At 44.3% G+C, this 27,715-nt stretch overlaps 1 protein-coding gene across 18 annotated transcripts in view; it reads left to right on the top strand.

The window, feature by feature from the left end:
- Ptprt (protein tyrosine phosphatase receptor type T) overlaps nt 1–27,715 on the top strand; it is a 1,101,940-nt gene that overhangs the window by 2,889 nt on the left and 1,071,336 nt on the right. For 16 of the 18 annotated variants that reach the window (XM_052726080.1, XM_052726075.1, XM_052726079.1 and 13 more), the window contains exon 2: nt 12,867–12,953. The exons of 1 other annotated variant lie outside the window; for it this stretch is intronic. In XM_052726080.1, coding sequence (XP_052582040.1) covers nt 12,867–12,953 — 87 coding nt within the window. Of the gene's footprint in view, nt 1–12,866; nt 12,964–27,715 lie in introns of those variants that run through there. One more of the 18 variants, XM_052726081.1, reaches the window with a different exon arrangement.

Genomic DNA, 27,715 nt, shown 5'->3' with positions numbered 1-27,715 from the left:
TTTTAATAATAGTAAACAGCAAAACATGATTTGGGAGGAGGGAAGTAGACGATTAAGTAAACAGATTAGGGGCTAATTAGTCTATTAGTGGGTTTCAGTATTGCGAGTTAAACCAAATCTTAAAGGGGACTGACTCAGGGTGGCAGTTGTAATCATTTAACTCGATAATTGCTGCCAGCTACCTCTGGGGAACGTTTTCAGTACAGTTGAATTTTACTTTCTGTTCTGGATTGCTTGATTTGTTTCCTAATAAAAGAACAATTATTGTGAAAACCTGGCTTTGATTCTGTTCCAGCAACAATAGCAAACACGAAATAAATGCAGACCGCCTTCTTGGGTTGCAACCTGTATCCTTCTCTTCTATTTCAGTTCCTTCTTGTTTGTTCTAAGCAGTTTCCACGGCTTCATGCTGCCAGCTGAGATGGTGTCTCCTGGAGTAGAGTAACTGTCACCTTTCAGAGCCATGATCAGAGGACATTACAGCATCGTTCTTTCAAGCATGGGATACTCCCATGACTCTCTGGCTGCGTGTTGCTGTGGAAACAAGAGCATTGCTATGTAGGCAGTGGTCCTTGATAAATATTTATCGATGATGATGAAGAGATGGTCGACTCTCGAAGCAACCAGGATGGGGAAGGGGGAATTGGGTCTGGGAGGCAGTGTGGCTTGGAGAAAACAATCTGAGTGTCGGAGCCTGACTTTCTTGGTTTGAATCCCTCCCCTGCCTTTTGGACTAGCTGTGCCAGATTGGACAGGCTGCTGTTTATCTTCTCAAACCTCCAGCTTCTTATCTCCAAAGTGAGGGTAATTAGAGCTGCCTCCCTGGATTTGTGAGGACTAAAGGTGGAGATGCATGAGAGCAGAGTGGGAGCTAAGTCCTTTGCTCTCCCTTGGCATTGGTGTGTGCTTCTGCTGTGTACCAAAGTTGGGGCTGGGGTGCTTATGCCAAGCCAAAGGAAGCACTGACAAGGAGGTAGCTCCATTTTCATGATGCTTTTTAGTTTTCCTTCCTTTATTCATTTTAAGGAGTGGGGGTGGGTTTCTTGAGTCTCTGTTACTGTTTTTAGAAAGGGATTTCAAATGAAAATTCCCAGCAGATGACACTGGTCAGTTGGGTGGTTCCAGGGTTTGTGGAAGGAATGTTTAGTTTCAAACACATTTTGACCTTTAATTGGCATCCATTTAAAAGTACAACTGATTATTATGCTAAAGTATGTGGCTCTGTGACTGTTCCCTCCTGAACACCTTTCCACATACAGTTCTCCTTTGTGGTCAGGCTCTGTCCCTGCCTCTGTTCCTATCTCTTATCAACCCTAGAAATAAAGTGCCTGGTGCTCCGAAGCAGTGGAGAAAAGACAGTTTTTGAAGTTGATAAATAAGCAAAGACTAAGAAAACATATAGTAGGCTATGGCATTCCAAGGAACAAATTTAAAAAGCTATGAAGACAAGCTGTGTCCAACAGGTGTTATGGGACTGACAAACTCATAACAGAATCAGGTTTGGAAGCCAGTACTGTGTGGGTATGAGAAAGTAGTTAGGACATCTTAGAAAATGGATTCAAATGGAGCTGGAGAGGAAGGAAGGCATGGGTTTTAAAAGGATTAATAACAATCAGATGTAGTTGAAAGAGACAGTGTGGTAAACTCGGATCCATAGTGTTGAGTTCAGGTGAGTCAGGGTAGACTGTGTGGGGTCACAAAACTGATGTGGTCTAGCTGAGTGCTTTTATTTACCTGGGAGAGAGAGAGAGAGAGAGAGAGAGAGAGAGAGAGAGAGAGAGAGAGAGAGAGAGAGAGAGAGAGAGAAGGCAAAACAGGAGAATGTGATTTATTTATTGCCTATGGATAAGAGTTGCAGGTCATAAAGAGAATATCAAAGGTCAAGTAGGATTCTGGACATAGACACCCTCCGCCCCCAGTGGACCTGTTGAAAGTGAATCTCAAATGTACTGGAATAGATAAGGCAGAGACATGGAAGGGGAAAATGTGAGTAATAAATAGTGACCATTACAGCCTGTTTTGCCCCGTGATTTCACTTGACCTTCCCTACGTACACAAGGATGGCTGCTCAGGAGCCCCATTTGATCCATCTTTAGTGAGTGACTAATAAACGTTCATGGGTCTGCAGGGTGGACTAGATGTTTCCCACACTAGTGTGCTGGATGAAGTATATCTCACTCACACATCCAACCACTGCATATCAGTGGAATGTGCATAGAGACCTTTGTGGTTTTTGACTACTCATCTTAAATATTTTATTGGGTGCTGGTGGGAATAAAAAGCAGAAAAAGCATTTTGGTAATTACTTTGGCAATTTCTTTAAAACATTAAACCTGTGCCTGCCATAGGATGACACTTTCTTACTTTTAGGATCCGACCTGACAAAGATGAAAATATGTCCAGAGAAAGATTCGAGCATGAATGTTAACAGAAGTATTATTCATAGTCACCCCAAATGGAAAATAATCCACGTGCTCATCAACTGGTGAATCCATCTAATCAGATATTGCTACAAATAAAAGGAGTGAATTTCAGATAGATGCTAGGACATATATTGGAAATCATACGCCAGGTTAAAGTGTCTAGGTATCTTTCATATTGTATGAGAAGCTCAGATAAGGTAAACCCATGGGGATAGAGAACATTGGTTGCCCAGTTGGGCATGGGGAAGGGTTTCCAGTAAGTGGATGTGAGAGAACGTTTTGGAAGGATGGAAATACATGACCACTGGGAGGTGGCCATGATTGTTCAACTCTAGGAATTGGCAGAAGATGCTAGAATGGTATACTTACAGTGGATGGAATGTTGTGGAATAAAATCGTTAAACTTTTCGAATCGTCTGAAGTGTGTGGTGTGACCTTGATGAGTCATTTCTCTGCTTCCACATCTGAAAAGTGGGAATGCCACTGGGTGCCCAAGGGGATGATGGTCTTGGTGTGACTTACCTCTCATCAGTTTCCAAACTACTTTGCTGCGGGGGTATTTGCAAGGCCTGTCCCATTTAGTCTCTTTAATCTGTGAATTGAATCTCTGAACTAGTTGCCTCCCTACGCATCATTTTGGCAACAGTTAAAATGTTTAAAGCTATCAAGTTTTGGCAAAGAACCTGAGCAATTAGATGGCTCTATGCATTGTTGAGCAGTGAAGGTTGAAGCAGCCTCTTTGAATACTGCTTGGCAATGCCAGCCAACAGTGTAGATGCTGGTGCTTTGTAGGTGTCGTGGTTCGGTGGCAGCATTTGAATGGGCAAGGGGGAAGATAATCACGCAGGTGCTTCCTTTCTTACTAAGCCAAGGGTATGGCAGTTTAGCAGAAGTGTGTATGCTCACCAGATAAGGACAGATGTAGCACTTTTTGGCCTCTGGGTTTCCAGCCAAGATAAATGGCTATAGACTTGAGAAACCAAGCTCCGTATTGATTTTCTGCCTATCTTTTTTAGGGGCTTCCATCAACTCTCTGGAAGAATTGGTGGTGGTGGTGGTGGTGGTGGTGGTGGTGGTGGTGGTGGTGGTAGTGGTGGTGGTGGTGGTGTGTGTATGTTAGTGTTCTAGGGATCAACCACAGGGCCTTGCACATGCTAGGCAAGTTCTCCATCACTGAACTACATCCCCAGCCCCTGGTTTTGGAAATAACCTCTTGCTATATAATCCAAGCTGGAGACCTTCCTCTTCTGCTTCCCCATGTACCACCGTGCCTGACTCACATGCTGATCTTAAATCAGTGTTTACCAGTCTGGACCTTTTTGCCATCCTGAACTCACCTCAGATGGGATACAGAGCTCATCCCTAGCTCCTGCTTCATAGCATCCTCCAAGCCTGTTTTCCAGAACACCCCAGATTCCGCTTCACTCCTATTTGGTCCCATTGGGACTGAAAATGGACATCAGAACAGAACCTGGTTTTGTGAGTCATCCCTCTTGCATGGCAGGTGGTGGTGTATTCATCTCATGGGGACCATTCATTTGTCTCGTCATTATTGAGCAAAGATGAATGAATTTATGGGTGAATTAATAAACAAACTCATATCAGCAAGCAGAAAAAAAATTTAAAATTGTCTGATGTTGGATGGCCTTGACTTCCTCAACTGGCCATAATGATGACTTTTTCTGCTCACATGACCACAGTTTGGGCTGTGAATCTTTTCCTTCCTCACGATCTGCAGTCATCTTTGAGAGTCCTTATTTTTCTGTGATAGTAGGCTGGGTCTCAGCTTCACTTCTAGGTGTTTGGACTCAAACATGCATCTGGATGTTAAAGAGTCCTGAGGACATCAAAACATGGGATGCACATTTTGCTTTTTGTTTCAACACTACCCTAGAACAGGATAAGGCAGTCATCTGGTAAAGTCAGGAATTGAAAAGAAAGACATCTAAACAGCATATCCCCACAATCATTTATCTTTTGGATTTTATAAAGTTGGTTTGAATGTGAGAACTTATTAATCTAATTAAAATGTTTGTCACATTGTCACACTCTGTGCTTAAATTAGTACAGCCTAGAAATTGATGTCACAGTTTCTTTCTTTTTTTTCTTAGGCATCTAGGAACTGGCCCCTCCATGCATGCATGAGTCTGATGCTGGGGACCCCTGCCAGTGTTCACTTGGGTGCCAAAACTTTCAGGATAAAAGGAAAACTCTAAGTCTCACCCTAAAAAGGAACTGAGTTATTTACTGCTGCGTCCGTACCAGCCTGGGTTTGTTGCCTCACCACTTCTTTCCAAGGAGAATCTGGTGTGCACAGCTGAGTCCTCTGGTCTGAGCCTCTCGCTGGATTCAGTCAAGGTGTCATGGAGGGCTTCCAGGATTGTACTTCAGTGGAGGGGGCTCTGCTTCCTAGGTTTCCCACAAAGCTGCTGTGGGATTCAGCGGCTGCCTGGCAACCTCGGTTCCTCATGTGCTAGAGTCTGAGCTCCATTCCTTCACACATGGGCCACTCTCAGCATGGGGCAGGTCGCAGCTCAGCAACTAGCTTAGGCAGATTGATTGAGCGACTAGGGCAGGAGAGAGCCTTGGCAAGGTAGAAGTTACAGTCTTTTGTAACCTAATTTTGAAAGTGACATCCCATTACTTTTACTGCATTCCTTTGAAAGAGGCAAGAAGCTAGTTCCAGCCTACACTCAAGGAGAGGAAACTAAACAAAGGAGTTGTATTAGTCAGGGTTCTCCAAAGACAGAACCAATAGAATGTACTAGAAGATATATGGCAGACTCTGTCTCTCTATGCGCATATATACAGTTATCCTATATATATTTATTTGCATATGTTCATTATGTTGTAATTATACTATACTCTATTTACTATACTATATATACTATACAACCATATTTATATTGTTATCTAAAATTAATTATTCTATTGTTATACTATAGTACAATTGTATTAATATCAGTAACTACTATTTCACATAACATATTACAATTATGTTATTAGTATATATCATTCTATAATATATCCTATGTATACATGTACACAGGTTACATTTGGAGATTTATCATAGGAATTGGCTCACATAGTCATGTAGGCTGGCAGGTGTCATTTGCTATCTTCAAGTTGGAGACCAGGAAATGACTCCAGAAAAGGAGTGTTCTCAGCTACCTTGAGTTAACCCTTTATGTGTCTCAGGAGTTGTTTGGCTAGCCTTCCCTTTGTGAAGCTGGAGTTTTGGAGCAATTTCTCATTGTTTCCCTGTTTTCTTCAGCCCTACTAAATCTGGCTGTATGAGGTAGAGACTCCCCTTCTGTTCTATGGTGTCCAGGTCAGAGATGTTGTATGTGGCTGCATGAAGCCTGTACCACTGTACACGCCTCGCCTGGGTCAAGGGTGCTGCCCTGCTCTGCCATGTCAGTATTGAGTTCACAGCCATTTCCATGTCTAATCTCTCCCCACGTTGTTGAGCTCCAGCTGTCTCAGCTGTCGTTAATTTATTCAGTCCACCTTCCTTCTGTTTGACATCTGTCTACCATCTCTTTAGTTTCACCTTTTGTGACAGGAGTGTGTGAATGGGTGTGTGGGGAAGACATCAAGCCGAGACTGAACTGGCTCACATCAGAAGTGGGGTGGGGGTGGGAGGGGTGACCAGTTATTTTCCCAAAGCTTCTAGCCCTCGGGAAGCCAGGCATGGTTATCGTCCCCTAAACAAAACTGTGTGGAACAAAGCAGGGGTCAACTCTCTGGTGCTTTCACCGTGTTGTCTCGAGGCCACTTTAATTAGGTTTACTCGGGAACTATGGAACCTACTGGAAGTGAGGGGATGTAGCACTTTTAACTCTTGAGACGCACAGCTTAACTGTGCAAAGACCATTAACTGCGGCTACGCACAGAACTACCCTTTGCTTCAAACACAAATCCTATCCATAGGTTTTTGATAGACTTGCCAATGTGACTTTTACAATTTCTACTCAGAACGTATCTATTCCAAGTAGCAAAGTAGCATTTCTGGGCTTGACCTTCTCGATACTATTTTTGGTGGTAGAATGCAACTAATTTGAACAAACTCCAGAGTTTCAAGGTCACCACTACCTTAAAACACACACACACACACACACACACACACACACACACACACACACACACACACCCCCCAAAACTGTACATGTATTTTAAAATGTTTATTAGTAGGAAACTATAACCTGCATCATTTTTAAAGGGAAGTAGATGAATTCCAGTCCTTGTCTTTATTGTCTTTACCTTTCCCTGTATAAAAACATTTACTTTATATTTAAATGCCCTGGTGTATAGTCTCCATGCTATTGCTGATGCATTTCTCAATTCTGTTTCTATTTCCTCTCACCTGGAAAACCTTAACAGCTATCATTTATCCTGGAAGAGATGCTGACCATCGGCTCCTTCTGGGGCTGTAGGGTCCTAGTTACCCCCTCCTTCCAAGGTTACCTTTCCAGGTGTTTATCCGGGAGCATCCTTTATGACCCATGGGTTTTGGGCTCCAACCTCAGACAGCTCTTTGTAGGGCTTTAGATTTTTTGGAGAGCCTTCCTCCTACTCCTTGCTTTATATCACATAGAAGAGTCTAAGAACTTTGCCTTGGGCTCATTGCCTTAGGCTTAGACTTTTTTTTTTATTTTTTATTTTTATCATGCTAGTCCCAGTGGTTAGGTAGAGGACAGCAGATCAATTTCACTAGACCCAGCCTCTCCTATGACATTTCTCATGTTTTAGACATGTTTGACTCATTGACTCCTGCTTTGACATGGTGACTCTTGACGGACATCTGGCTATTAGGGTGTGCTCTTTGGTGCTGTCATCCTATTTCAGATGTCAGTGACATGGTTGTAGAGCTGTGTGACCAAGCCTGTGTACTTGTTACCAAATTTCTACCAGTTCTTTATTAAGTCCCAAAGCATAATTTCCTAAGAGTAAGGTACCCACTGAAGCTGAGACAGGCGAAGTCTATCTTGGTCTGGCCCTTTCTGGTACCCACAGCTATGCATGACGTCAACACTGGGTAAGTCCTGCTTGTGTTATAGCGGCAGCCAGTGTTTAGCTACACCATTGCCTTTTCGCCTTTTGTTTGTTTGCTTTTTGTTTTTCGAGACAGGGTTTCTCTGTGTAGCCCTGGCTGTCCTGGAACTAGCTCTGTAGCCCAGGCTGGCCTCGAACTCACAAAGATCCACCTGCCTCTGCCTCCCCAGTGCTGGGATTAAAGGTGTGCACCACCACCACCTGGATGCCATTGCCTTTTTATAGTGGCATCTTTTGTGATTTTATGGCAATAATCTGAGCATTTACTTAAGGAATATTATAGACAACAGGCCCTTCTAGTTTATGGACCAAACTCAGCATCTACAAGGCCACATCCTCTCCCGTGGGCAGAAAACAGAGCTGATCTTATGGATGAAACAATCAGATAAGTAGTAATCATTGACATGTGTTAAAATAATTGAAGCGTTAGAAGCAGATGGATGGCTTTACCCCTTAGAAGAGACAGGGGAGAAATGGAAGTAGGAGACTGGCTAAGACATTTTGGCTTCATCTGTACTCTTCTGTTTCTTTCTGAAAAGGGAAATATATTCAAAATAGTTTTGTTAACAACAAGTTGATAATTTTTGACAGGGAAGAAGATAGGTGTTAATTACACTTTTCTTCATAATAGTTCAAGATTGAACTTAGTCTCTTAAGAGGCAATACTGGGGGTGGCTGGCTGGAGAGATGGCTCAGTGGATAGGTGTGTTTGCTGCTCTTGTAGGAAACCCATTTTGGGTCCCCAAACCCACACCAGGCAGCTCACAACTTCCTGTCACTCCAGTTCCCGGGAATCTGATGCCCTCTTCTGGCTGGCAAGGGCACTGCACGCACATGCATATACTAACACCCAGTCATATACACTTATGCAGGAATAAAAATGAATCTTCAGTGATACCTGTGGAGTCTAACATCTGTTAGAAATGTGCAACCAATAAGGAGTTAGAGTGCATTTACTGATTTCTCCAATCATCTTTTCAAAAATCAATTTGGATTTTGTTTCCTATGTAGAAAGCCTCATTTTAAGGTTGTAATGAGGATTTCCCAGGGACTTCCAGGATGGCTGCATCAGCTCAGGAGAGAGGTAGAGACCATTGTAGATACATAGGGATAGTTGAGTAGGCATTCATGGGGGTTTGTGGAGGGCCTTGTGAAGTGTAACAGCTGTCCCTTCTCTGTACCCACTTCTCTCTCAGGACCTCCATGGAACAGATGTCATAACAGTTTAGACAGAGCAGATGGGGCAGCCTTTGACTCTGGGATCATATGGGTCCTAATAAGGCTTTTTGACTCAGTCTCCTTGGTGTTGGGGGATGCTGTAAAGATGGGAAGCTTTTGCATCTATTAATGACCTGGTGACTTCTATGTTTGTTCCTGTTTTGTCCTCTCTCTCTCTCTCTCTCTCTCTCTCTCTCTCTCTCTCTCTCTCTCTCTCGTGTGGGAGTGTAGAGGTGTGTGTGTGTGTGTGTGTGTGTGTGTGTGTGTGTGTGTGTGTGTGTGTGTGTATGTAGGATAGAGGTCAATGTTGAATTTCTTCCCAAATTGTCTTTCACCTTATTTATTGAGACAGAGTCTCCTTGAACCTGGACTTTAGAGATTTGGCTAGACCAGCTGACCAGGAAGCTCCAGGGATCTGACATCTCTACTCCAATCCCCTCAATGTTGGGATTACAGATGCACACCATGGCACCTGATTTATTCTTTTAAGGTAGGTAGGTGCTGAGGATCCGAACTCCAGTCTTCACGTTTGAGTAGCAAGCACTTTACCAACTGAATCATCACTCCATCTCCCTTTTATTTTTTTATGACTTGTTTTGGAGAAAGGATTTCATTTTGTAGCTTAGACTAACCTAGAACTCATTATGTAGCCCCTGTTGGTCTTGAACTTGTGATCCTCCTGCCTCTGCCTCCCAGGTGCTGAAATTAAAAATGTGAGCTACTATGTCTGGCTTAACTTCCATGTTAAAATTTTTAAAAATTTCATTTTCTGTGTGTGTGTGTGTGTGTGAATGTTTTTGCTGGTATGTATGTCTGTGTACCACTTTCGTGCTGTGCCATGAAGACCAGAAGAGAGACTGAGTCCCCTGAATCTAGAGCTACAAATGGGTGAGCCTCCCTGTGGGTGCTGGGACCCACCATGGGTCCTCTGGAAGAGTAGCAGCAGTGCTGTGGACTGCTGAGCCATCACCCCAGCCCCTCAAATTCCATGTATTTAAGTGCTATCATTGTATAGCTCTGACCTTAGGATTTAGAGAAGAAACTTTTTCATGAAAATCAAATCACTTAAGGTCTTTGATAGAAGTTAAGTATATTTAAAAAACAATTTTTTTTCTATTGAACTATTTTGTTATTTGATACCATTCTTTTTTCCCCTCAAAGAGAATGAATTATGAAATCTCTAGGACCAGAGCATGAAACAGAATGTTTCCAGGGTTGCTCATTTCTAGCTGCAGCTCCATCAGACCAGGCTAGATTAGAATGTGACAGTAGGGGTTCGGAGTCTCTTGGAATGAAGATTTCTAACCACTTTAAGTATACAGAAGAGAAGAGCAGTTGGCTTCTATTGGAATGGAAAGTAGGAAATACAGATGTCAAACCGTTTGGTGAAATGATGGATGATAGAGGGATAATAATAGGGACCTGACTCAAAAGTTATGAAAAACACAGGTGCACGGGGTGTGTCTCAGAGCATGAAGGATTCAGAGCGAACATCCCGGGAATAAATGCGGGAGGGAAATGACTGCCAAACAGGAGCGCCGACACTCCTGCAGACTTCAGGTACTTCAGATGAGCCAGGCAGTTGTCAAGGGCTGTACTAATTGTCACTCACCCCATCTCTTTAACAGTCTCAGGATGTGGGCACATTTATGATCCAAATTGAAGAGCAACGTCTTTAGCACTAAGCCCGAGGTCACACGCTAGCAAGTGGTTGAGCCAGGACTTGAGCCCGAGTGGTTCAAGCCTGGAATATCTGATTGTAGTTACCAATTTACATTCTTTTTCTCCTTCGCTTTATGCACATGCTGTGCTAACTTCATCCTTAAGGGGGAAATTAGGTCTGCTTTAAATTCCTGGATAGAAAGCTTGCCTTTAGAAATTTCCATGGGAATATTTTTGGGGAGAATTTTAGGATGCCATTTACATCTTATAATCCCACCAGGAAGACATGGTCTTCCCATATATTGTATAATAAATTTGATTTTGTGAAGGTTCAAGGATTTGGCCGTGAATCAATTCATGCCAGTGTCTAGGTTCCTAACCTAGTGTACTACTGAGTGTTAGAAGATTTCTATGGCAGTAAGAAGTGTGGGGGAGAGGAGGTTATTTGTGCGTGAAGCCCTATTTCCCACAAGTGACTCTAAACTCTTCTAGTCTTAATAGTGAAGAATTTCATGGACAGATTCCACACATATCCTGAGTCAGATGTCAGTTCTACCTGAGGGGCCCTATAGCTGGGGTAGCTCTGCCCTCAAGCCCCAGGCTATGGTCTTTGGTTCTCTGTGGCTCCAGCAGATCCAACAGTCTAGAAAAATGTGTTTTTCTGGAAAGGAGATTACTCTTACAATTTAACAAGGGTGAAATTGATGCTCACACAATCAGGTGGAGTTGCCTTTGAGTTGCAGCTTTTTCTGTAAAAGTCTCTAATTCTGAGATGAGAGGTCCTGCAGAATTTTATCTTTAACTTTCTAAAGATGCCCAATCTCTTACCTATCTTGTTGACTCTTGCATTGTAAGACCGGCAATAAAGCACAGGCAGAGCCCCTCTCAGTTCTGCTCTGTGACCACAGGGTTAAAGCATGATCCCTAATAGGCCTTTTGGTTCTGGGATGAGTCTTCCTTGTGGAATCGGGTCAGATGCAGATGGCCCATCTGTTCTCTTAAGAAGAAATGCACAGGTGTGTAAGGAGCAGGCTCAGCTCGGTGCTCTGACTTTGGGCTCCAGTTACTGATTATCTCAATCATACAGTATGACCTTGAACACTTTGAGTCCTCTGAACACCTCCCTCTGGTCATCTATGAAATGAGGTTAATGGTGATGACCTGTCAGCGGTGGTGGTGACAAATCATTGAGGCGATACAGGCAGAGTGCTCAGCAGAGGGCCAAGCTCGTGGAAAGTGCTCAGTAAATCCTGTCCCTTCTTGGTTGTATTATGGATTCTGGGGACTCAGCAGAGCCCTGTTACTGCAAGAAAGCACAAGAAGAACATTACTAGGTTGACCAATTGTTTTCATTTGTCTTAGTTACTTTTCAATTCCTGTGACAAAACACCATGACCAAGGCAACTTATAAAGTAAAGTATTTAATTTGGGGCTCGTGGTTTTGATGGTGAGTCCATGGCCATTATGGAAGAGAGCATGCCAGCAGGCAAGCAGTCATGAAGCTGTAGTAGTAGCTGAGAGCTTATACGTTATCCACAAGTTGAAGGTAGAGAAAGCTATCCAGAAATGGCATGGACTTTTAAAACCTTAAAGCCCACCCTCAGTGACACATCTCCTCCAACAAGGCCACACCCCCTCCTCCTTGCCAAACAGTCTCACTAACTGAGGACCGAGCATTCAAATATATGAGCCTATGGGAGCCATGCTTGTTCAAACCATTACACCATTTGTCTAGGATAGAGGTATTTCCCAAGATATGGTACCTTAATTGTCTGTAAAAAAAATTAGAAATTTTTTGGGTATATAGGGTGAGCCAGTTACTCTAAGGCCTATTTCAAGACCCCAAACTATGTTTAGAGTGACCACCCTGCACATGCTATGTAATATCTGAAAATTAAATATGCAAGTCGTATTTCTATGAGTGAGAAAAAGATTATCAAACATTTGGCCTGCATTTAGAATAGCTTTCTGTTCATTTCTGAAAAATTTGCTACTAAAGGAAAACAAATTTTAATATCAGTGTCTGAAGAGACTATCAAAGGGATGATTCATGGGAGTAGGGTTGAGATTATGAGATCCTGCAAGGGATGCTGAGGCACTGGGTGCCTGGAGCACTGGGGCCCCATCAGCAGCGTTAATCTGTAGTGGCCCGGGTAGGAGTTGCCCTAGTGGAGTCTTTTTCCTACTGCCCTGAGATTCAGAAGGCTGCACAAGCGACTGGCTCCTTGGCCCCCTAGTTTTTGAGCTCTTCAGATGGGGAGTGCTGATTGGAGCTTGTCTGGCAAGAGGAGAAGACTATGTTCTTTGTCCTGCTCCCCTCGTGCCTTACTGTGTTTTTCTTGGCATGGTGGTGTTCTTCAGTGGAAGTCTTTCTCAATGTGTAGTCTCTAGTTAGCAGCATCAGCTTCCTGTGGGGGACTTCCCAGACATTCACATTTTTGAGATTCATCCCAGAATTACTGAATTAAAACCCACAGCAACTTGTGTTAAAATGCCTCCCCCCACCAGGTGACTTTGATGGATATGGAAAACTGAAAGCTGCTGGCCTAGAAAGCAAAGATACATCATCGACCTTGGGGACCTGTGGCCATTCAGGTACTTCTTGGTATGTAGGTGTGTCGTACTCCCAAGTCAACTGGTACAGGGAAGCTTTGTTGTCTTCAGTTGTAGCACTTTGAAAACAATTGGCTTAATTATCTTGGTGTATGATTTCTACTAGAATTCATGCACCAAAGGGTTGGGCTTTTGTCCTATTCACTGCTGATTTCCTGTCGTCCACAATTCCTACACATAGTGTGAGCTTACTGTGAGTGAATCAGTCATGATTTCAGACTCGAGTTGAAGATCATGTATTTTGTCTTTTATAGTAATAGTTGATTGATCTTACAGCTACCAATCAAACATCCTCAGCAACATTTCCACTTTCTGAACGAAAATAATAGTTGATGATTTATAGAAAGAATACCTGAAGTGCCCCAATGCATACCAGAAACCATGGCACAATGTCTGTGTCACCCAGTGCCCCACTTAACCTTCATGGAATCCCTTTGAAGCTGCACCACCCCAAAGCAGGGTACCTAATATTCTTGAGGTTATGAGGACTACTCCCAGATGACTGTTCACTGGCAGAACCTGGGCTTCAGTCTAGCTTGTAGCCGCTTGCGGGGCAGTGTCCTTTTCATTTCAACATTGTGCAAGATTCAAAAGAGCCTTCTGGATTGTAAAGAACAAGTGCATCGTAAAAGAGTGATTTGACCTCAAATACATTTTATCTGAGGTCACCCAGCATGTTGGAAAGGAAATAGACAACAGAGTCTGAGAGAGCAGAACTCAGTCTGTATGTTCTCCGGCAAGTTATTGTACCTTCCTGAGCCTTGGTTGACCGTGTGTCTGCCAGTGATTCTACCAGCTGGCAGGAGTTTTGTAAGCATATAAAATAGTTTCATGGGGTTGGTTATAATATCTATTTAATATACAAATTATATGATAAATCTCAATGTCATGCGTAGACCTGAGTTCGTTCTTCGTTAGGAAAATTTGTTAGACCTCACAATCTCTGACATTTTAATCCCCATTTGGACTGGAATTCTTATCATCCTTCTTTCTTTCTGTGTGTCCTCGGGGAAAATAATTTGTCCTTTTTCTGAGTACCTAGTTTCATCATCAGAAAATGAGGATAATTGTGCTTCTCTCATTGGATGATTGTGAGCATAGTGTAAAGATATAAAATAGTGGATAGACAGTGTAGAAATTATGATCATGCTAAGTGTGAGTTTCCTCTGCCTGTCAGATATGGCTATGTCTCACTGATGTGTATTGACGCACAGATATGCACCTGAACTGGTAGGTACCAGGCACGGTCTTATTTGGGAATGGCAAGTGGTAACCAGATACACCTTCAAAATCCTTTCTTATTTTCTCCAGAGTCCTGCTGTTTAGGAGGCTTGCCTTCTCTTGCACCACACAGAGCTGAGAAAGTGGCCAAAGTGATGTTGAGCACACACAGAGACCTCTTGTCTTTTCTGCCCCAGACTCTCCTCCAGTGGCTAAAGTTTTATAAGAACTTTTAATAAGTTTGTATCTGATACACTGAGCTTAGAGGGTTTAAAAGGAAGGATGACCTGCTGATCCAGGGAAACAGGCTTGCCAGGGAGGTAAATAACAGGAGCGACAGCCCGATTGTTAGAGAAGAGTTAGGAAAACAAAAAGACACAGTAGTGAAGTTCCAATAAACTCAGTAGCCAGAGCTTCTGGGTCTGTGGGCAGGGATGGCTGTGTTCCTCTAAGACCCCACCTATTGCTGTGCTGAGATCCTGGCAGTCACGACCATAGAGTCAGGGGAAGAAAACAGGTGTGAGCTTGTAATACACTGACTCATTTTTTCTAACCTTGACTTATAAGAAGTGACTAAATTGTTCTGTCAAGTTCCCATGATTCTCTTTTATAATGCTCCACTTTCAGGCGCATCCTTCTGGCAGATCCTTGCTCTTCTCAATGGTTGTTGAGTCTTCAGTGACAGAATCAACCCAAGGCCCTATGGGAGCTGAGCGTTGGGAAGACTCTGAATCTGCTGTTTAGATCCTGATCCTGGGGTGCACACTGAGGCCCCCTTATGTCATGAAAGAGAGCGGGGAAGTATGTGGATTGTTTTTAAAGGCTTTTCTTACACAGATTGTCTGGTGTTTGGCATGATGTCTTCAGACTCAAGACCTTGGATCCAAGGGTTTGGAAGAGCAAGTGATTTAAAGGGTTGAACTGTAGCTTTCTGGATAGTTCTGTTGTAGAGTCAAGCTGTCATAGGAGCAGCTTGAATGGAGGCACAGCAGATGAGTGAGTAGCAGTAGGAGAAGATGCACAAAGGAGTGTAAGTTGGAGGGAGAGAGCAGGGAATCTGGGTGGCGTCTGGCACACAGTCAAGGGACTGGGCACATGCTCATTGGGCTTGGCTGTATTGGTTTCCTTGGACAACAGCACTTCTTCTCTTCTTCTTCTTCTTCTTCTTCTTCTTCTTCTTCTTCTTCTTCTTCTTCTCCTTCTTCTTCTTCTTCTTCTTCTTCTTCTTCTTCTTCTTCTTCTTCTTCTTCTTCTTCTTCTTCTTCTTCTTCTTCTGACTTTTTGAAAAATTTCCTTGAACTAACTTATAAGGGGAGTGTAGCTGGAGATTTCTCCAGTCCCGCCGGGGCCCATAGCCACTCAGACCCAAGTAAACACACAGAGACTTATACTACTTATAAACTGTATGGCCATGGCAAGCTTCTTGCTATCTAGTTCTTATATCTTAAATTAACCTATAAATCTATACCTTGCCACGTGGCTCGTGACTTACCAGTACTTTACATTTTACTTCTCATGGCAGCAGTGGTGGCTGGCAGTGTCTCCTGACCCAGCCTTTGTGTTCCCAGAATTCTCTTTTCTGCTTATCCCGCCTATACTATACTTCCTGCTTGGCTGCTGGCCAATCAGCATTTTATTTATCAATCAATCAGAGCAACACATTCACAGCATCCCCAGCAGGGGAAGAAGTTTACAGCCTAGGGTTTCAGTTCAAAATAACATTGATTTTCCATGGGAGATGCATATGAGCAATTCCTGATGTTTGGATAGCAAACAATGAAGTAGTAACCACTAGAGGACACTTAGTGTCTCTTGATGTCACTGTGATTCAAATGGTCTGGGGAAGCCTTGGGGTGTGGAACTACTTAACTGCACCCTGGTTGTGGTGCAAACCAGGTCAGGCTCTGCCATGACCTCTGCCTCTCAACTTAGAGATGTCTGTGAAACAGTTTGACATTTCTCTTTGTTATTTGCATCAAAGGGAAAGACTTGGCAGCAGCTGATGCTTTTAGCAAGAAAGGGTCGCAGATTGGTTTAATGTAGAGATTAGTCTCCAATATATTTCAAATGTGCAAAAAATTTCTTTTTTTATTGAGAATTTTATACATATACATAATGTGTTTTAATCAAATCCACTCCCCATATCCTCTCCTTTAATTTTCTCTCATCTTCCAAACTACCTTTCCCTCCAAGCTTCATGGTCTGTCTGTCTGACTGTCTGTCTGACTGTCTGTCTGTCTGTCTCTCTCTCTTTCTCTGTCACTAACCCAGTGAACCCACCCAGTGCTGCCTGTATGGTGTAGGTGGTATGGGTGTAGGATCATCTGCTGGAGCGTGAGTAGCCTTCCAGCAGGTATATTCCCTCCTCTCCCAGCAGTCCTCAGTTTCCAGTAGCTTCTCAGCTAGGGGAGGGATATCATGAGCTCCTACCCTGTCTATGCTGGGATTTTGGCTGGCTTGACCTTGTACAGGTCTTGTGCTTGCAATCGTAGCTGCTGTGAGTTGATATGTGCAACAATCCCATCATGCACAGCAAATAATATTTCTTTCTTTCTTTTGTAAGGTCTCATGTAGCCCAGACTTACCTTGAACTTTCTATATACCCAAGAACGACCTTGAACTCCTGGAGCAACTGCCTGTATTCCTGAGTGCTGAGATTATAGCTTTGAGCTGCCACAACTGGTTTATGTGGTGCTAGGGATTGAAGGCTTTATGAATACTAGATAAGGACCTTATCAGCTGAGCTTCATTCCCAGCCTTCTAAATGTGTACACTATTATGGCGGTGCAGTAAGAGGTGTGTAGAAAGTTGACATCATGACTTCTAGATTGGATGACTTGAAAAATCCAAATTGAAATGACGGTTTCAACTCTGTTTAACTGTCCCTGCATAACAAAGTCCACCAAATTAGCCACTTAATATACATTTATCATCTCCCAATTCTGTGAGTCAGTGATATGAGAATAACTTACCTGGGTCCTTTGCTTTTGGGTATCACAAGGCTTCCTTCAAGGTGTCAAACTGGGCTATGAACTCATCTAAGGTACTGGGGAAATAATTGGTTTTGTGTTCTGGGAGTTGATGGCCATATTAATTTCTTTTATAGGTTTTTGGATTGAGAGACTTGGATCCTTGGGGCTGTTAGCTAGAAGCCATCTTCAGTTTCTTGCTATAAGGATCTTGGCAGCATAGTATCTGTCTGGCTTTATACTCCCACCCCAAAGTAACAGAAAAGATACCCCATTACCGTGTCTACTTGTTAGAAACTAGCTCTTAGTCCATCCCATACTGAAGGTAAGGATATTAGACATATTATAAATGCTCTGGGGTAATCATTGGAGGTCTTCTTGGAGCCTTCCTTCCATAGACTCACATCTCAAAATCTCCTTTAGCATACTTTAGACCCTTGCTACAAAAGGTTTTGCTTCTTTAGGTACAAGAAAGGTTGAAATTTAGCATACTTTAGACCCTTGCTACAAAAGGTTTTGCTTCTTTAGGTACAAGTAAGGTTGAAATTTAACTAGAAGACTGAAAGAGGGGAGTGGAATATCCTGATAAACTTACTGAAGTTACTTAGGTATCTTATGAAGGCTTTGAAATATGAGACTTCCTCTTGGCATTGCTATAACCCAGAAGTAGTCGGTATTTCTTAGAACAAAAAAAAAAAAAATCGAGAGTCAGAAAGAAGCTTGAATCTGCTCCACTCTCACAAGGGTTCAAAACTGTTGGATTTTAAAGATGTCAACAGTCATTGAGAGTAAAGGTTTTGTCAGGTTGACTGACATGGTGGCACTTCCTGTCTGCTGGGTGAGGGGCTTAACTGGGGCTGGACCAACAGTCTGGGCTGAATATCAAGATATCAAGGTGCAGCATAAATGGGTACAAAGGTCGAACGAGGTTCCAGAGCGGATGTTGAAATTCAGGGGACTGGAGACAAAGTAGGAAGAGGTTAGCTAAGAGCTGAGTCTCTTTTCTCTCACACAGGGAAGAATTGGTGCGAGCTGTACTTTTCTCCACTATTCATTCATGTCTCCCCCATAGCATTGAATTTGGACTTTACAAAACCAATTGAAGCCATTGTACGCCGATGTCTGCCAACGACAAGGCCAGTTTTTCTCTCCTCCTACCTTTGTCTGCACAGCTGTGACTGGAATTCTTTCAGCTTTCTCTTATAGGATAAAGATGAGTGGAAAATGGAAATGTGAAAATGCAGGTACTCGTGGTAATCTGTTCGAGGCAAAGATGGGGGCTGTCAGACGAGCGGAAAGTGTTGACTGTTTAGCCGCAGTTGGTTATTGGTCAGATGGCTTCAGTGGGGACGGGAAGTGAAAGGAAAGGACACGCATGAAGTGCTGGAAATGTATCTCCCAAGGCCAAGTTTAGTGAGAGAGGGAAGTGCGAAATCTTTAAAATCAGGGCCAGAGAATCAACATTGGGGAAACATAAAAACCTCCAGTGAGTCAAATGCAGAGAAATCAACAGATCCATAGAGCTCGTGAAAGGAGGATGGCTTGCTCCAGACTCCTTAATCAAGGGGACACTGTTCTGCTCCCTATTGACACGTTTTAAAGGAAGCTGATGACACCATCAGAGCTGCCACACAACTGCCAAAGGAGTTTTTGAAAGCTTAAATCAGAGCAGACCCCTCCCTGTTTCAAGTTGTCCCGCTCTGCACTCTGATGCAAAGCTCTCAGCCCAAACCACTGCCTTCTGCCTGGTAGAGTGAGCTCCTGGTAATGCCCCCCACCCCACTTCTGCCGTTCACTTAATTGATTGAGGTTAACCCAGGGATAGCAGACTGCATCCTGGGGAGCCCAGTCTGACCTGTTGCCTGTTTTTGTATTACATGAGAATGAAGAACAGTGTTTCTGTCCTCAGGGGTTATGAAGATTATATGAACTTTGAATTTCAATGTCTGTAAAAATTGGAACATTACAGCTCATTGCCATTTGCTTCTGCATCATCTGTGGCTGCTTTCATGTTAGGGCGCTGGAACTGAGTATCTACAGTGAAAACCAAATGGCCTGTGACTGTAGCCTGGCTGTTCATAAAGAAGGGCCACTAGCCCCTGTTCTTACCACAGTGGGTGTCTTTCTCTTTCAGATCAACCTGTAACTACCTCAGGGTTTTTACTCTGTGCTCTATCTATTCTTCGTTTTAGATATATTATTCCTTGTGTGTGTGTGTGTGTGTGTGTGTGTGTGTGTGTGTGTGTGTGTGTGTGGTCTGTCTGTATGCCTGTGCGAGTGTGTGCCACATGTGCAGGTACCCACAGAGGACAGAAGAGGATGTCAGATCCACTGGAACCAGTTATAGGAGGTTGTGAGCTGCTCGTCTTGGATGCTGGGAACCAAACTCAGGTCCTCTGGAAGAGCGGTACCGGCAGACCCATCTCCGAGAGCCATCTCTCCAGACTCTCCTCCCCCTCCTTTGTAATTTCTATCCAGTTGTTTCTTCTTCGTTTGCTGTTCCCATTTTCTCGTGATGTTCATTGGTTAGTCGCATCACTTATCTCGCTGTCTTTCTTTTCTTACTGGCTTGTTTATCCTCTGGAAAGCAAAAGAGACAAATAAAATTCCTTTTTTGATTGCTGTCTAGAAAGTGCCTGGCTGTCCCTATGTAGAGATGGAAGATTTAAGTTGCTGCTGCAAGGGTCTGCCATTGGTGGGGTGGTGAGTAGGCCACTTGCCGCTAGTCAGGGATGTTTCTGGCAGCCCTGACCCTTGGCTGTGCTTAAGGGAGGGGAAGTATTGCTGCCTGGACTGAGCTGGTATCCAGTGGCCGTCGTAAAAAGCTAAGCCCTTTGGTGTGGTGGGAACCATACAGACTGAGCTCCATTGATGCGAGGGGAGGAAGGGAGAACATGGCAGCCCCAGACTAGAATCCCAAGACTTCTATCCTCACTGCTTCTGGAGTAAGGGACCATGAAGACTGCCCATGCACATCTGCCCTTGCAGAGAGGCAAGGTCATGCTCCCCAGAGAATGCTGAGGTTGCTTCGGGACATTGCTTGATGAACACTTCAGTGACCCGGGCTGGGAGAACACAAAGCAGATTTGGCTTCTGCAGAAGCCCATGGCTGCTCTAAGTTTTCTGCTCATCGTATCATAGTCAGGAAGGGAAAAAGTGATTTGGAGTGAGAGGCTGGCTCTGTCACCTGTAGATTTCTGGCTTGTGCCTTGACTTTTCTTATATATCAAAGGGATATAATGACAAGAGCCACTTCATAAAACTGATATGGGATTACGAGAGTCACCACATAGATGAAGCACAGAGCATGCGTCCATTGCCAGCTGTTGCCACTGTCATCATTATCGGATCCATTGCCCTCTCATGCTCACAAATGATGTCTTATAAAAGTTTCAACTCCTGACATCAACTGCCATTTATGGAGTAAAACTAAGAGTCTCAGTATGTGTTTCTGTTTTGTCTGGTTTTATCAACCCCCCCCCATGTGTAGCATGGTTATTTAATTACATCTCCCTGCTTCCTGCCCTCTAGTTTCCAAAGCAGGAGTCACCATATTAGCATGGTAATGTGGCAGTAATAACCTACCACGTCTGTGTAAATAAGAAACATCTGTGCAATATTTATGACCCATAAAACATAGTTACACTCTAAAATGTTGTTCTAATCCCAAGTAGGTCATTGTGATGGAGCCGTGATCTGAGGACCCTCCTGGGGCCTCCTGCTCAGCTTGCTGGGGTCTGTGCCAGCCGCCCAGATGGGAGTGGGCAGTGCCACATGGCAGTTGGCAAGGGGCAGGCTCCTGAGGGGATTTTATGTCCATCAGAGCAAAAAATGAGTTGCCTTTTTGCAGCAAAAATGGGGTAAAGGTGCTTTTTATCAAGAGCAGCCAGCTCTTGGTTGTGCGCAGGGTTGAGAATCTATGGGCATGCTGTTGGGAGTGTGGAAGCTTGGCATAGTGTCCTGACACCGTGAACATTTGGTTTGTGCTGCCTGTGGTGCAGTTTTGCAAGAGCATCCAGAAGACTCAGAATCCAGGTTGTAGCCCAATCTTAGTAATTGTGCATGGAGCCACAGTGGGTGATTTCTGAAATACCTGTCATTCTCTTTGGTCTTAATTCTCTTTGACTTCCTTCCTAATCTTCTCAGGGGCTCATGTGCTTTTATAAGATAACTTACAATTCTTTTGTGTGTTGTTTTTGTGTTTATGCAGGCACATGTGTATACCCATGTGTGTGAGTGTGTGTGTGTGTGTGTGTGTGAGAGAGAGAGAGAGAGAGAGAGAGAGAGAGAGAGAGAGAGAGACAGAGAGACAGAGAGAGAGACAGAGAGAGACAGAGAGAGAGAGAGAGAGAGAATGCATGAGAGGCCAGAGATTAGTGTCATGAGTCATCCTAAGTTATTTTTCCATGTTAATTTTTGAGGCAGGGTCTCTCACTGAACCAGGAGCTCACCATTCAGCTAGCCTGGCTGGCCAAAGAGAGATAGTGCCCTGTCTCTGCTACCGCAGCACTGATGTCCATGTACTGCCATGTCTGGCTATTATGTAGGTTTGGAGGATTCAAATTCAGGTCCTTGTGCTTGTATGGCAGACAGTTTCCTCACTAAGGCATCCTCCCTAGGCCTTATGCCTAGGATTTTTATGTGTGTTCTGGGCGTCAAACTTGGGTCTTTGTGCTTGCATGGCAAGTACTTTATTGACCGAGTCATCTCTCCCATCTCTAACATGGAGATTATTTAATGAACCCAAAGCTTTTCCTATTTCATGCTACTGGATGTGTCCTTAAAGTCTGAAAACTCATTTGCAAGTTTAGCTAAGGGGAATATAAGTCAAAAGATGGATTTATCAAGTTCCGTGTTCTGTGAACAGAGTGTCACAGGACTCAGCAACAATTTCCCATGAAGGGTCAGATTAGTAGCCACAGAAAAAAGTGTAAACAAAGGGACTTGGCTGTAATTCAGTAAAATTTTATAAAGTGGGAAGCTGGCCAGAGGCCCATGGTTTTCAGATCTATCTATCAGTGGTAGTGCATCCAGCAATAAACTGGTTCTGGTGTGATGGTACATGCCTGTAATCCCAGTATTTGGGAGTATGAGGCTGGATGACTGAGAGTTTGCGGCAAGCTTGAGCTGTATGGTGAGGTCTTGTCCCAGAAGATGGAGGAGAACTAGGAAGAAGAGATAGAGAAGGAACAGGAAGAAGGAAGGAAGAGGAAGAGGAGGAAAAAGAGCAAATAAGTCAGTTACCAAGTGTCCTTCTTCGTTAATTATTGTCACAAAGTGACCTTCCCATAAACCTCATGCTAAGGCTGTGGAGCAGAATAGGACCGAGGTTTTAAAAGTAAAGAAGTATTTTATTTACTTGTTCAGTCGTGTTTGTGACGTGTGTGCCAAACCTGTGTGTTCAAGTCAGAGGACAACTTGTGAGAGTCAGTCCTCTCCTTTTACTACATGGGTTCTAGGGAATCAAATTCTGGTCCTCAGACTTGGTGGCAATCACCTTTACCCAGTGAGCCATCTCACTGGCCCCTGGATCAGTGTCTTAAATATCTGTAAAGCCCTGCCTAGGTGTTACCTCTCCTTATAACCCAAAAGGAACCATGATTATGGCTTCTAAACATAGTATATCTTGGATTACATTAAACCCTGTATAAAGGAGCATTGGACTTTCCCCTAAAATCTTGTTCTCAAGAGGTGGACCTGATGGGTAGCTAGTGTGGGCTTACCTGTGAATTGGATTTATGTTACAATCATATTGTTGGTATCCTTTGGGCTTCAGTTCACTTACCAGCAAAATGGGACCAGCAGGCTTGTGCTGGTCTCCTCAGAATAATCAATAGGATACTGTGTGTGAGATGCTCAACTCTGTCCTAGACAGAACCTGTCTGATTTTTTATTTTTCTTACACCTCTGTGTGTGACAGTGTTCCCCTCTGGGCCTGTTATTCACTCTGCACATAGCAGGTATAATCATCAGGCCTCACTGTGTGTTGGTAACCCAGTCTGGCCAGCCTCAGTATGGTCACCTTCTCTCAGATCCATGCTGGCTGCCTCCATGAGGTCTCAGTTGCTGTACGCTTTTCCCAGGACACCAAACAAATGGCCCTTGTGGGGGATTCCTGGCATGGGGACCTCCCAGCTCGTTGGTATTCTGAGGACTTCTTACTTACACATAAGCACTTGTCTCTCGGCTGAGGCTGCATTGCTGGGTTGGCTGGCAGGTTGCACCAGGCAGCTCTGCTTCCTGCAGGGGATTGGGGATGGGATTTTTCATGCAAGGGAGGGAAGGCAGGGGGATAGCTCCTCTGTGGATCTGTGGCTAGTGGCCCAGCAATATGCATAGCAGTGCTGGGTGGAATCAGATTAGGAATGAAACCATCTTCACCAAGGAGGCCTTGACCTGGGTGCAATAAACCACAGCAGCAGTGGAGTTAAACATGCCTCAGGGCCATGAATTGTCTCTTTCACGCTCAAAGCATCGCCCCTTCTCTATCTAGAAAGGAATATTTTGAGGGTCATTATCGATGTTGCTGAGTGTATTACAGGGAAGAGGTGCTCTGCAGCTGGATTACAATGCCATAAACCAGAATGTGCTCTGTCAAAGGGCAGGGGAGCCGCCATCATCTCCCTTTGTGTGGGAAGGCTGGAGTTGGTGGAGATGAGAAGGAGAAAGGAGACAGCCATTCTTCATGGCTGGGATCCTGCCTGAGGCTCAGCCAGACATTACTCTGCAAAATAAAGGCAATTGGCTTGGAAGAGCGATATTCCTGCCATTTTACAGGAAGAAAACTTGAGGTTGAGAAAGGAGGGTTCTATTGCCCCGGTGTTGCGGAACAGGGCCATGTTAGTGATAGTGTTGTAGAAGATATGGGGTGCCTGCCTGCATCCTTGGGGGGGGGGCATTCCCTCTGCAGTGTGACCAGGAGATTGGCAGATTAATTCCCAACTGGATCTCTTCAAAATCAGAAAGAACGCACCCCTCCCCTAACCCCACAAGCATCTCTCAACAAGTGTCCCTGGACAGTGATCCAGGGACAGGAGGACTGGTACCCCAGCTCTCTCATGGCACAGGTGTGTGTCTGACACTGGACCATATGATGGTTCATCTTCCTCACTTGGCTTTCATTTTCCTTCTCTGTGAGGTGGATGTTGCCAGGCTTCAGTGCTCGTAGAAAATAAGACCTTTACCGTTCCTGAGAAAGGGGTAAAGGGAAGTTCCCTGACAGGCCCTTTCCCTGTATGGAGGCCTGAGAAGTACACTCTGGTCTCAGTGACATTCACTGGTGCATGGGTGCAGCACAGGGAACATGTGATGGTCTCAGAGCAAGAGGTTTTGAAGAGCTTCTTCAGAGGGCTGGTGACAGCAGAAGTGATGCTTCTGCAGAGGGGAGCCTAGTGAGTGACTCGGCTCCATCTGTGGTCAAGTCGTGTGCTGAGGGCTCAGCCCGATATATTTGGTTGTTCCAGACAGGGTTTATCTGTGTAGTTTTGGTGCTTGTCCTGGATCTCGCTCTCTAGACCAGGTTGGCCTTGAACTCACAGAGATCCGCCTGGCTCTGCCTCTCAGGTGCTGGGATTAAAGGCATGCGCCACCACTGCCCAGCCAGCCTGATAATTTCTAAGGAGTGAGAAATTAGTGTAAGTTCTATTTATTTATTTATTTATTTATTTATTTATTTATTTATTTATTTATTTATTAACTCCCTCCCCTAGTGTAAGTTTTAAAAGTGAGTTATGAGGGCTGCCCCTCCTGCAGGAGAGCAGAGATGGGTGCTCTTTCCTTCCTCCACAGCTCTGAGCATTCAGAGGTGGACCCATCTCTGGAAGTAACTCCACAAGTTACCTGGTTCTGAGGGGCTGACTGCGCTCCGGAGCCTGTGAACTTCGTGTGTCCTGCTTAATTCATTTATCCCCTGTCTCCTCGGTGCTGAGCTTGTTCCCAGCCTCCCTAGCAATTCAATCCCATTGAAATCACTGTGACTGTTCACTATAATCTTTTTATTCAACCCCTTAAACAAATGAAGCCAGGTACCCGAATAGAGGCGGCATGGCACATGACTCTTAGCAAGGCGTTCAGGAGAGCTGTATTGTCTGAAACTACATTCCATTATTTGAGGAAGGATGAGTATCTCTCTCTCTGTTTAGCTCATTTCTTTCTTTGATTTTCCCCTCCCCATTCGTTAATGTTTTGTCTGTGGTGAGTATGAGCACAAATGAAGTCAAACTAGAATAAGAGGTAGATAGAGAACTGCAGTCTGTCCCCATTTTAAGGATCCTCTGGGTCTAGAGGTGACACAGATGAGGGACTGATCTCCTCTATTGAGGGTGGGTTGAGTTAGAAGATCTTGGTCTTAGAGTACAACCAAGATTTCATTATCATGAAGCACAAGAAAATGAGAACCAGAAGGAATTGCACAAAGATGCAGAACTGTGGCTTAGTCTGGACCTGTCAGTGAGCAGGGAAGGCTGGGATGGAGGATGGAAATGAGGCTGGAGATCCAGGCATGGCTTCCATCTCACTCTGGAAGGTCCTGCTACTGGGTGTCACCAAAGAGTCCTGAGGGCCACAGGAAGCCATGGGAATGTTCCCTGTAGGTGAGTGACATCATTTAACTTGCTTTTAAAAATAATTGCTGTTGTGACTGGTGAAAGGTGGGTTTGAAAGGTTGCGTCCCTCATCAGCAACGTAAGTGAGGGGAAGAGTGGAATGTTCAGATCAAGCAAAAGTGGTTCTGGGGCTGGAGAGAGGACTCAGTGGATATAGTACCTGCCATGCACACATGGAGATCTGGGTTTCCATCCCCAGAACCCATGTGAAATCCAGGCACAGCCTGTCCAGCAGTCATCTTGGCAATGGGTGGAAGTTTGGTGACAGAAACAGGCCTAGCCCCAGAGCTTGCTGCCAGACAGTCTAGCCAAGTCTGTGGGTTACAGGTTCAGTGACAGACTCTATCTCAAAAAAATAAGGCAGAGAGACACTGAGAAAGGCATCTGACGTTGACCTGTGCATGTGCACACACCAGGCTCACTTATATGTACACATATGTACACATATGTACTACCCTCACACACATACATATAGACATGCACACACACAAGAAAAGAGTAGGTCTGTGTGTGTGTGTGTGTGTGTGTGTGTGTGTGTGTGTGTGTGTGCGCGCACACGCATGTTCATGTGATGTGATGAAGGGGTAGATTTGGCATTACTTCATCAGGAGGCAGATGATGTGAGGACGAAGTCTGGGACACCCCATTAGTCAGACCCTTCCTGTAGAATATGAATACAGCAGGAGTCATGATGTCCACAGACTTTCACCCTCTCATGCATCCTCTCAGTTGCATCCACATTTCTCTTCTCCCTAACAAGAGACCAGCCCCCTTTCTCCAATACCTGTGCTTCATTTGTGGTGAGATTGTGTTCCCCCAAATATTGTGTACCCTAATAAACTTATCTGGGGTCAGAGAACAGAACAGCCACTAGATATAGAGGCCAGAAAATGGTGGCACACACTCCTTTAATCCTATCACTTGGGAGGCAGAGATCCATCTGGATCTCTGTGAGTTCAAAGCCACACTGGAAACAGCCAGGCATGGTGACTCACGCCTTTAATCCCAGGAAGTGATGGCAGGAAGCAGAAAGGTATATAAGGCGTGAGGACCAGGAACTAGAGCCTGGTTAAGCTTTTAGGTTTTTGAGCAGCACAGTTCAGCTGAGAGGCATATAGTCTGAGGAAACAGGATCAGCTGAGGAATTGGCAAGGTGAGGTGGCTGTGGCTTGTTCCGCTTTTCTGATCTTCCAGCATTCACCCCAATAACTGGCCTCAGGTTTGTTTTTATTAATAAGACCATTTAAGATTCATGCTACATTCATTTACTCAACCACAGCCAATCTATCTTTCCTGGCCACAGGGCTTGGCCTAGGGCTGGATTATTGAACCAATCAGCTCTCATACTTTTCTGAGTGTAGAAGTTGCAGTGAGTGGCATGTGAGCCTGTCTGGACCAGTGAAGAGTAGAGAGGGAAACCAAGTCAGCCCTCTTCTTCCTGGTAAAATTATGCAGTGTGGATCTTGGTATTGTACCCATTCAGTCTGTATGTGTGTGAGGAGGGGTCAGCTCAGGATGATGCTGAGCCACACAAAAAGAACAAAGAGACAATCTGGATTATTGGCTCTGGGAGCTCATACACCTTCAACCCTTCTGGGGGTATGCACCTAGAAAACTTTTCAGTGTCTTAAGTCACCTCAGCTGCATTTCCTACCACACGCGGCTAAAAGCATCTTCCTGGGGCAGCTGGCCAGAAGGGGCTTCCAGTGAGGAGAAGTCAACCAAGGAGGAGCAGGAGACACAAAAGGATAATAGTATAATAATCAGATCTGGGAGCCGTGGGCTGGGGAAGAGGCTCTGGGGAGTGATCCATGGCTTTGGCAGGCTATATTCTACTATACAGGTAGAATTGCCAAAGTCAGCTTTAAGGCATTAGACCCTACTGTGGCTTTTCAATACATGTTCATGTCTTGTCTGTGTTTACTTTTAGTCTTAAAGGCATGGAGCTGAC

This window comes from Peromyscus californicus, unplaced genomic scaffold, assembly GCF_007827085.1.
Source record: "Peromyscus californicus insignis strain IS unplaced genomic scaffold, ASM782708v3 Scaffold_7__1_contigs__length_154581171, whole genome shotgun sequence".
Taxonomy (NCBI): domain Eukaryota; kingdom Metazoa; phylum Chordata; class Mammalia; order Rodentia; family Cricetidae; genus Peromyscus; species Peromyscus californicus.
This window is presented reverse-complemented; position numbering and strand designations above follow the sequence as displayed.